Consider the following 11,991-nt stretch of genomic DNA (forward strand, 5'->3'; position numbering starts at 1 on the left):
GCGGACTTTGTGCCATTATATACATTCCCTTAATCACCCGGTCTCTTTATCCTCCATCACCCGTTGGAGAATGTCGCATTTCCCTCATCCGGTGAAAGCAGTGGCGTGTGCCCGTGCAAACCAGCCCCATCGTAGTGCAGCTCTGTGGGTATAGAGTTCCTCCTCCTCACCTTTAAACGCATCTTTACTGCCGCGGCGCACATTATATTTGCAGATCATTAAACCCACCTCTGGCGCTGTACTCCGACCATCCTGACATTACTATTTTATGACCTTGACTTATTGGTCACCTGGCTAATATTTAAATCACCGCTATATGGTCGGTCTTTCCACTCCTTTCTCGCCCCTCTCTTTCTCAAAGCAAGCCATAAAGGACACGAAAAGGAAGGATAACCAGGGTAAATGATGCTCCAAACCCATTTATTTGATATCTTTACAAATGTCCAGCAACATAATTATTGGGATAATGCTTTAGAAGTTAATGCACTTTGATGCTGTAATGCACAAGTTCACAGAAATGACAAAATAATCAAACACAAAACAATAAGAACAGAAATGATGAAAAGGAAGAGACAAAGTAATGACACGTTTTCATTAAAAGTGCATGGAAACCATTTCAGACACAGGGCTGTCACTTTAAGACACATTTCACAAACAATTAAAGACTTCCTTTCGTGATTTTTGTAAACTTTACTGTTGAAAAGCGATATCCCAAGTATAAATACAGTAAAGTACACCCCAGGTTAAAAAACTTTTGAGCAAAATAATGTTTTTTAGACATAACCGCAAGTAGGGCATTCAAGGAGTTGGTCTGATGGAAATTCGTGATGTCATCGGCATCCCCCTGCTTGAGGAACAATAGAGGAGCACTAGAGAAGAAAAGAGGAAAGCCCCCCCCCCCCCACACACACACACACTTTTGCTATGTATTTCATGACATACCTGAACCACCTATTGAGATGTGCCTTTTGTTAACTACATCAGGTGTTAAATGAGGTGAAAAGGAGTCTGGAGTGCCACTTTAATATCCAGCCTTTGAAACAATGTGCATCTTTAGAGCATCATAGCATTTCACTGTCAAATCATGAAACTTACATTTTTCATAAAACCATGCATGGGCTCGAAAAAAACGTGAAAATGTTTGAAAGGCTTACAATTCCTATCCTGCTCTAGATGTTTTCTCTTGTATGTGTGCATGCCTAGCCTGTATGTGCAGCTTACGCGTAAAAGTATTTATCTCCAAATAAGATGTAAGGTTTAAGTATAGTCATAAGCAGAGGTTAGCTCTCTCACTCGACTCTCCCTGTTGAATTTCTTGAGCTTCATACGTCGGTTTTGGAACCATATTTTGACCTGTCTGTCAGATAAGTCAATACTCTTGCTGATCTCCAAGCGGCGCTCTCGCGTCAGATACATGTTGAACAAGAACTCCTTCTCCAGTTCCAGGATTTGATGTTTGGTGTAAGGACAACGCTTTTTCCGTCTACTTTTCGCTGTGAGCCAGTTTCCGAAGACATTCTCCAATCTGTCCCCTGTAAAAAGGAATGAGTTAAATTAACGTAATTCTCAGTGTATCGCCTATCCATAGGCTTATTTGTGATAGAAAACAATCCTGCACTGACTTAATCAGGTTACAAAGGCCACGTCTTGACAACAAAACTATAGCTTTTGTTTTAATCTATTCGACCATTATATTTGCAACTTCCCTTTTTAGCTGAAAGGAGTAGGCCCACTAATCTGAGATGCAAGGAAAACGTTCTAATTTCTACTCCAATTGTTATACAACTTGTCGTTGACTTCGATGTCTTTATGAACGGACGATATAATTTGGCTACTCTAGCTTTTAGTGAGATGATACATGACCGATTCTTAAAGGTAGACCTACAAGTAATGTTGCATTATTTGCGAATCTTCAGTAGTCTACGCTGACTCAAGTTCAATTGAAATAATTAAGTACAAAGACAGGGTCTATAGAAAAACATTCGTCTAGATCTCATCAGGCAAATAAAGGAAATCAATGGATAATTCATCTGGGCAATTTGGGTCCTTTTGGCGATAAGAATTACATTATGTTCTTCAATCCCTTCATAAATAGCCTAAAAGAGAGAAATAAAATGTAGCCTATATTAGTTAATGCCACAATACAGCTCTTGGTAAGTGGGATGGATATGACGGACTTGTCTAGTCTACCGACAAAGGAGTCCGGAGGGGTTTCAAATCTAAATGTTATTGACTTCCGTCTTGATTACATGGCTCAACGGGCACGAAAAATACAACTATTCACACAATCTGGAAATCATATAGGCCTTGTAATTGAACTGCGCAAAGGTATAGCCCTATAACTTACACATTCAGACTATTCCAGACCAGTGCTTTTATGTAGACTAGTCATCGCTTTATTTTTCAGTGAATCACTGATCAATTATTATTTAAACATTTGGGATAAAAGTGTCATATTTTAATAGAAAGTTATTAATATTGTAACGAATCTGACGTTAAATTTCAGATTTAATGTAGAGAGAAATTAGGGACTGAAGAAACTTATTCTATTTCGACCTAAATCACAAGTTGTTTTCAACAACACGTACATAGAGATAAAGTATCATTGTGTAAGCATTGGCGTGAATTTCGGATGCACGCGGTGTGGCAACATATGCTCAATAACAGGCCTAAGTAGAATAAATAATAATTATAATAATAACATGCCTAATAATACTAATCGATTCACCATTACACTAAAGTTCACATAACTTACAAAATGAAATGTAATGAACTTGAGGAAGCCTATGTACATAAATAGATTATCGAGAATTTAGCTTCAAAATGTCGTTTCAAAGGAGGACAAACTGAAAAACAGCAGCGATCATGTAGCAGCCATTTCGTTGCTCTTCACCTTCCAAGAAACGTTCCTACGCAAATGCTTCGTGGTGTGTTTTTGTTGTCAGTTTGTCTGTAGGCCTATGTCTTCCCGGGACGGTTTCTGGTGCACCGTTTTAACATAGTTTTGGACTACGCACTTTCAATGGGGAATATCGATTAAACACGATGTTTTTGTCAGGAATCATCTTACTCTGTTTCTGGGAAAGCGGCCCCTCCGGTTATACATCCAATTAGATATAAACCAGGCTACGTTAGACGCACAGAAAGAGAATCGTGTTTTGTTTTGAAGTCTTCATTGCTGTAATTAGTGCGTGCGTATTCCTTTGGATGGGAACAATTTACTAGTAGCCTAGAATGCTTCTTTATTATAAAATATCCAATAGAGATGTAGCGACTAATAAGAATGAATGAGCGTCATCTCAACTGCAAAATATATTTGCGACTCTGTGCAGTTTAATTTATCAAAACAAAAAACGCAGACAACCAAGTGATATTGCAAAGGTTTACCAATGCAAACTTGCAATTAGTTCAATGTTAAACAGATAATGTCGGTCGTAGCAAATTGGTAATGGACTAGCAGCTGAGTGTATGAAGTAAAGTTGCTTAAATAAACAATGTCAAGAGTACACGCAGCCTCGCCTTTGGTGTTCACCCTTGAAGTCTATTAAAATAAACAGCGAAAAGTAGTCTAACGGCAGGCATGCGCGTTAACTGTTATTGTGTTGCTGTATTTACAAATAAAATGTTTAGGAAAGAGATTAGGAACTAGGAGATCCTAATTATAAAGATAGTGTTGGGAGTGAAGTGTAGCCTATGTGCTTACACTCTTAGAAAAAAAAGGTTCTAGATAGAACCGAAAGGGGTTTTAAATGCTTGCTTCATATATGGAAATAGGTTCGATATACAACCCTATATAGAACCCAAGGGTTCCATATGGAAACAATTTTGGAAGAAGAACCCCTGGGACTCTGATCTAAGAACCCTACAAAAGGGTCCATGAAGAACCTTTTTTGTTCTATTCTGAACCTTTTTTTCCCAAGAGTGTAAAAAAAAACATTGCCTACCAATCGAATCAAGTTTGCAAGTGATGAAAATTGTAGCCTACTACAAACTGTACCAATGATGCAAAATAGCATATAAACCTATGCCAAGACTTAGCGTTGCATAATCGTTTGAAGGATTAGTTGACTTTATTTCTATCTCAAATCAAAAGTTTAAACATCGCAATAACATCAAAAAACACAAAAAACAGTTCCTCTTCTCATATGATAGTGGCTTGTCCAACTGTGTGCTTCCTCTGAGTGTGATGATAAGCTTGCTTATGTTTTATAAACTGTGTGTGTCTGTGTGTGCTCGCACTGATAATATGCTTGTTGATGTGTTATAACCCATGCGTGTGTGTGGTCGCACTCTCAATATGCTTGTTTACGTGTTATATACCCTGTGTGCGTGCGTGCGTGCGTGCGTGCGTGTGTTTGTGTGTGTGTGTTACCTTTAACCTCACTGTCTGAGTTGTCTGTGCTACCGTCCGTTTTAAGGACGTTCTCTTTCTCAGGCAGTTGTTTCATGGGACTGTGATTCTCCTCGAGTTTACTGTCTGCCACTGCCTGATGCGCCTCCTGATTGGTTTCGCAGGTGTCGTTAAATAGTTCTGGATTATCTGTCTCAATTCCGGACACAGAGAAGATACTTTCTGATTCGAAGCCATGCGCCTTCTCTTTCCTTAGGTACCGTTGGTTAGCTGTCGAGGATTCCGGACAAGAATGTTCGTGCGTTTGACTGGGATGGCGTCTCTCAGCCATCCGGGTGGAGGAACAAGTTCCAACAACTGTATCCGTGCGTCCGTTTGGATCTCCGCTATATAGGCAGAACATTGAGTCCTCCTTCACACTGTCCGATGGGAAAGAACATGGAAACAGGGGTCGGATAACAGGCTGTGCTACATGGGATGAATTTTTATATTCAGGCCCAAAAGCATTTAGTTGCGAAAGGTAATGATGTTGATGGTAGACGCTGAGAGCCGTGTTTGTCGGAGATTGTGCTCCCGCTTTGGAGAGAGGCGAAGAAGCGATTCCATAATTTCTCGCTGTCGAACAGTCATACTCGGTCGCAACTCTTTGAGCATACATTCCGGAACAGCCGAAATAGCCCTCATCTCTGGACACAGAGGATCCTCCTACCAACTGTTCCACATGGAAGATAGAAGCTGGGATTCTATTTGGACATTCCATTTTATTGTTATCTTTCTTATTTTGATACCACTCTTCAGTGCCCCCCTAAAGGATTATAGAGGGGTAGGAAGCTGACATATTTGAGTTGGGGGCATGGAGCATAAAAAATATCAGCAACACAATTATGATTGTACAAGGCATGCCACGTGAATTTCAGACCAATGGGGGTTTGAAAGTGGCCTTGACGCACCAGATTACCATGACGACACTGGGGTCAAGTTGTCGAATTCTCAGCTCTTGGACAGAGTAAGGGCTCCATCTAGTGGGACAGATAGGGTACAGACACAAGTTCTGGAACACAAAGTCACTATAATTAAAATAGTGTTCTTTTAATTATGTGTTCTGGACAACAAATGTGAGCGACCGAGCTGGCAAAAAAAATAAGATAATAAACCTAAAGTAGCAACTAGATGTTGGCTATGTAAATTGGATAACATGTAGGCTAGATTCCATCATGATGTGTGTGGTCTGCTTTTTGTGTACAACTTCTCCACAAAATTATATATTTTTTATTTATTTAGAGGAAACAAAAGCAAAAACAAACATTTCGGCAATGATTCTTGAAAATTCAACTGCCAAATAGTTGAATGATTTGATGTTTTCTTAAGGTGATAACGAAAATGGTTTGCTTGTTTAAATATCATTCAGCCTATAGTTCCTTCAAATTGGGACGAACGCAGTAGCTTTAGTTATAGGCTGTAGAAGATTTTCATAGAGTTAAAAAAGAGTGGCATAGGCCTAAGTAAAAAAAAGGGGGGGTGAATTGAGGACAAAGAGAGAGTGTAATAAGGACGCAAGGTTTATAAACATTGTGGCACTCTACTATCGATAGCCCAATATGAATTAGTTCACTTCTAAGCTTTTTGAATGTGTTTTAGAGGCACAATTTCGTGAATTTGCATTACAATGCACTACTATTTTTTTATCGAAACGCCTATTTTTGTGCAAACCTTTCAATAATAGAAATGCATTTAAACAGTCGTTGGTATGACAAGCAATTAAAACGTAAGCAATAGTCTACCATTTCTGTTTGCTTGTCTATCATTAAAATTATTTTCGCCATTGATTTGTCTATGGTTTGAATTGTCTTTGGCCATTTTATTGTGCTGATCATTGATTAATATAGCTAATTGAACAACATTTGTTAGACTACACAATAGTGTTGCAAATAGGTGCATAATGATTTTATTGAATTACTTTTGAATAAACCCATTTTATCATCGTTTAATATATTTCCAATTCTTGTAAACCTTACTGCCATATGTTGTTTTGGGCTTCTAGGCCTAGATATTGGCTATAACTCCGACATTGCTTGTCCTAATATTTCTATATTTCTTAATTCCATCCTTTACTTTATTGTTAAATATTATTGCACTGTCGGAGCTAAGAACACAAGCATGTCGCTACACCCGCAATAACCTGCTAAATTTTATTCGATTTTTTTATTTTTAATTGTGTGAGAGGCAATTTCCTAATGAATCCTCTGTTTGCCCATAGTATGATTAATTACAGAAAATACTTGGGAACTATTACAAAGCTATTAATATAGGCTAGTGCCAATGAAGTGCTGAGTTTTCTTGATTCTTTATCATTGTAAAGTGGATTCAATCATCATCACGTATTAGTGTTAATTGTGTTGTGTTACTTAGTTCGTATACGGTAAGAGCGTGTCGCTAGAAACGCTATGGTCGTGGGTTCAATTCCTGCAGGGATCACTTACACAAACAAAATGTAGAGTATGCACCCACTTTATTTCGTTTTCTAAAACACTTTGGATAAATTCTGCAATTGACGTGCATTATATACGGGGAACTATTTGTTGTATTTTATTTAACGTTTATTGAACTATTCTCCAGTGCACCCGATTTCTTTATATGTTATTTCATTCATTTATATTCCTGTAGACCTACATACCTTTTTCTATGGTGATTTAACAAATGCAACATAACATACATTCCTACTCACAGGCATCCTCTTTTACCAGATAAAGGATGTATATATGTTTTGATATAATTACTCAGTTAACGTTTCGCTGTCATAATCTGTCAGAGAGCCTTGCAATTAAAAGTAAACGCAATCGACAAATGAACAAGCTATACCATCTAGACATACAAGTAAATACAAAACAGGTTTGTTGTGCTGCGACTGTTTTGTTAGTTGGTTCTGATCTTATCGGTTATGTGACGGTGGAACTGTGGTCTCGTTTTGCCTTCAATGGCGCCGACAGAGGTCACTGACAATGACCCGGCCTGTCCACAGCAAGAGATCAGCTTTACCTGCTCTCTCTGTCACCGTTACTACTTTTATTTTTTAAAGGCATATCTTTTTGCAAGGGCATATTTCGTTCAACATGTTATGGTGTAGGCTAACGATTTAAACCATTGATCTCGTTTTTACGTTTTCAGGGGAGAGAGAAAGTGAATATAGGTTGTTGGGCGAATCGTATAACTGTAGGGCTAGACTATTTGTGTGCGCATCCTGAACTTCAGCGGAAAACTCGCATTTATATCAATAGCTTACAAGATTTGTGCGAAACATCTAGAAATTGGCCGTATCTGAAGTAAGAATTCAGTCTTTTAGGGAGGTTGGGTTGATTTCCAGTCAAAGCAAAAAGGCTATCCGTTTTGATATTGATAATATCGCCACGTTATGTTTCTATGAAACAAACAAAACAACTATAGCGCCCAGAGCTTTTATTTTCAAACTTAAAAAATGATTGTTTAAGAGATCGCGCTTTATTCGGTGTGGTGGCCTATAGGCTATGTAAGTGAAATATATGCCAATAGTCTAACTGTCTTGCACTCAGATGTTGCTTCTTAATAAGAGCACAACAAAAAAGTCACATGTAGCCCATTTTTGGATCATAGGCCTACTCGTGAGGAGCAACAGGAATTGTAATATTTGACTGACTGCGTGTCCAATTATCCGTAGCACCTGGTCGACCAGTCTTAGCCATTGACTTGGCATGCAAAAATGACAATTTTGGAACTCTAAGCACCACCAATAAATGTGGTGGATACTCTCAATGCAAACTGTGTTGTTGCTATTAATTCGATTATTAACTTCCACCCTTCTTTGAATATCAACAATATATGTTCAGTAGGCCTATATCATTTGGAACAAAACGAGTCTGTTTATAAGGATGTGGTTGATAGAACTGATCCAAGACACTATGATTGGTTATCGTGCCGAAACGTTGGTGTTTATACCCATTACATTATTTGGAGGATAGAATGTGCCACTATCTTTATTTTTTTTTCATAAAACGTATTGGATCATAAAGTTTCATAATCTGCATATCATAGGCCGATAATATAATATGAAGCCATGTTTTGTTTTAAATATAAGATCCGTAGAGTTGATGGTGCAGTCTCTACTTTGTATTGTATTATCACAGTTTTCTTTAAATGGTTTTCGGGTAATAAAGTAGCCTAAAAATATTTCTAAATCCAATAATTTGATTGGAATTGCAATTGAATTCCACACATCTCTGACAAACTATGGCTAAAAGAAGGTGAGTCAGATGAACCCATGGAATCAACGTTTGTTTATTGATTTGATTTTAGGTCCGCCCCACTGTCCTAAACCCCACAACCTTAAAATATATAGTTGTATTAGACAGACACGCGTGTTCAAATCCTGTGCCATTCCTAAACAATTTATGAATGCCAATCCACCGAGGTGAAAGACCATCAAATATGTACACTCAAATATGCACACAGCCATGCACACAGATAGCCAACTTGACGGTGTGCGCTAAACCGACCCGGGGTAATGCATAAGAGGGGTTTACGAGTTGGAATAAACACGAGCACGTCAAAACATCCGCCTGAATTGAAATATAAAATGAAAATATTCATCTTAACGGTTCAAAATCAATCTTTCAAGTGGTTCAATACCCATTGCCGACATTAAACTGACTATTATTAATTGTATCCATGTTCTTATTATACACATTCACATTCGTAATTACTTTTAGCTTAATATGATTACTATATGGGCTTATTATATATGTGTTTTACTTATTGGTATTTCATGCCTCACGTGGCTTTTCTTACGGGGAATGTGAATTACTTTTTTCGAACATGTGAGAAGAGGTAAAAATATTCAATAAAACCTAAAGCCTTGATGGGGTAACATTATTACTCACACAGCAAATCCTCCTGTCGCCACAAAACACACAATAAAATGGAGTCCCCCTCCATGCCAAGCCATCAAAATGACCGAAAACTAATATTCAATTTGTAGTAACGTTGAGCTATTTTGCGCTGGAAGCCCGCTCTACCAACACACTAATGTTACATTTACGCTTGGTGCATGTTCTCTGTATTAAACCCTATTATACATCGTTCAGGTGTGATATACAAGAGAAGCAAGCATTATATTAAAATGTGAATATCGTCAAAAAGCTTTAAAAAATGACCACACCGCACCGGGCTGGTGATGCATAGGCGTGTCATCACCTTGTGGGGTTAAGCAATGTAATTTTTTCTGATATAATGTGCAAGCACACACATATGCACACGTACACATTATTCCATACAAGCCTTTACGCACACCATAGACTACATATGGACCTTTACACACAAAGACAATTTTTCAAAACCTGACCTTGATTTCTAAAAGATTGTCATTATTCCATCCTCTCGTCCTCTCGCATGCCTTCATACCATATACGTAGCTAGCTTATACTAGCTAGTTTATAGGCTAAATATTTCAGAAAAGTAAATTAACCGTAGCAAAACAAAGAAAGTCTTCAAGAGAGCAAGCTCATATCACTATTGCTCCTGTTCAAACCTCTACACATAGGTTCTAAGCAATGTAGGCTATATTCGACGAATTCACCTTTCTCCTCCCTGTGGTTCTCTTCTCCTTAGAGGACGGTTATAGAGCCATTTGGGCCTTGTTCCACAATTGTCTATCAAGTGCGGAAGCGTAGCCTCGTGAACATAACAACATTGACATAACACCAAATCAAAGCGCAGGACAGGATTTTGTGGAGCCCTGGATTAACATTTATTTGATTGTACCACAGCCAAGACTCCTCCCAGATCAATATTGAGAGGGGTGTCTTGATTACGTTAATATTGTAAGCCGAGACCTGCCACCTTTGAGTGACGTTGGACACCACCAGACAGAACAGCTTATCGCATCACACTCCAGATCCCACTGGTTCATAGAGATAGATAGATGACTCATCTTGTATCTGTGTCATTATGGCGTCAGTGACAGCATGGGCAGCGCCGTTGAGACCATCTCCATTTTAAAGTAATATACATTTGATTCTTATGCATTGGCTGATTTCTCCCAATTCACAGGAAACCCCACCAACTGGACAACTTTTAAATGGTGGAAGCCCTCAATGGCAATGCCCATATTAAAACGAGTTATATCCATGATGAGTGCTCTATCCATCTCAATGCACTGGTCTCATAGGCACATGCACACAAGAGAAAATGGGGAACAGGCGGGAGTCAAAGAAGAGCAAGCAATCTGATGCGGTGAGAGGGGCCCGGATTTGTGAAGCTCGGCAGTCCAGGTCCAAGGTCCCTCGGCAGGGTGTGAAAGCAGCAGTGTGAGAGTCTTGATCTCCAACATTGATCCAAAACCCACATCCCTCGGCCAGATTTCGTTTATCTTTCGGTAGACTGTGAAATTAGTTTGGGGCGAAGGGTTCCATGTTAGTTGAGCTAAGACAAATCGATACATTTTCGGTCATTATCTATTTTGTTTTTGCTAGTAAAAATATACAATTAAAAAGCGTATTATAAATATGTAGGCCGGTATATAACTATTATTTAATCCTGCATGTATGAGACTTTTGAGATGGCACATGAAAATAAGTAAATGCCAAACGTTAAGGTTATTCTGGGCATGAGACAGTTTTGCTAGTTTCCAATTGCTTTTCCAGTTCAATTACAGAAAATTAATGATATAGTTTTATGACCCGGTTACACATATGCTCTTCGCCGTAGTGCATCCAATACACACGAACTGTTTTGCTTATTTTGGGTGCAGATACGCCTAAAATGAAACAGATATTAAACAATAGAGTAAAAAAAATTAAAATTGTTTTCCAAAATTATACAACAATCACAGCTGTTAAAAAACACGTTATATGCATCAGTTTTCAAGAGGTCAGTGCTGGGTTCTCTAAACATCCCCTTCTAAACCCCATCCCCCTTTTCCCCCGACCTTCTCTCCTTCGCAAACCTCATTGGCTGGCTATTCGTACCCGCATTTCCGGGAGCAAAGCCACTCTCTGATTCAACTTTATTGCGTCGGGTTAAAGGTGATGGCCTTGACTTCCCGGAAGTTCAAAGACAATATCTCTTTCTTTCTTGCAAGACATCAAAATACACATAGACGTCCCAACGACTCCATATCTGTAAATTGGTGGGCATCGGTATGAATTACATTCGATATATGCACAGCTACAGAGTAAAACACATGCCACAGCCGCAGGACATCGATGAGGAGGGCCTATACACCACCACATGGTCAATAAACTTGAGGGTTTTTTTCTCGCCAGAAAGCCTCTCAAGAGCTATCCTTGGGTTCGTTTTGTTATCACGTGAAGAAATTGATAAGGATAAGGATGACGTGAATATTGTGCACTAGTGATGATATCAACATGAGATTTTTGTATGTTTTAGAGTAAAAGGCCTTCTATTCGAGTTCCCCATTTACGACGGAAGGTATCTCACTCCACTGGGCAGACGGTGCAATTAAGAGAAAACTAACTATTTAGTGCCCCTGGTCTTTATGACAGTGTCTAGACTGGACTGGTCTAGTTTTCAAAATGACCATTGGATATTTATTTTAGTGCACATATCAACCTCTCTCTCTCACTCTCTTATTGACACATTCACTCACCAAC

At 38.7% G+C, this 11,991-nt stretch overlaps 1 protein-coding gene across 1 annotated transcript; it reads right to left on the minus strand.

The window, feature by feature from the left end:
* Positions 1 to 403: 403 nt before the first annotated feature.
* LOC135539893 (homeobox protein Hox-C10-like) lies at positions 404 to 5,188 on the minus strand. The gene is made up of 2 exons (XM_064966122.1): positions 4,373 to 5,188; positions 404 to 1,532 (listed from the first exon to the last, which is right to left on the minus strand). The coding sequence occupies exons 1-2, from the start codon at positions 5,109 to 5,111 to the stop codon at positions 1,258 to 1,260; spliced, it is 1,014 nt and encodes a 337-aa protein (XP_064822194.1). The 5' UTR covers positions 5,112 to 5,188; the 3' UTR covers positions 404 to 1,257.
* Positions 5,189 to 11,991: the final 6,803 nt, after the last annotated feature.

This window comes from Oncorhynchus masou, chromosome 5, assembly GCF_036934945.1.
Source record: "Oncorhynchus masou masou isolate Uvic2021 chromosome 5, UVic_Omas_1.1, whole genome shotgun sequence".
NCBI classification, from domain to species: Eukaryota; Metazoa; Chordata; class Actinopteri; order Salmoniformes; family Salmonidae; genus Oncorhynchus; species Oncorhynchus masou.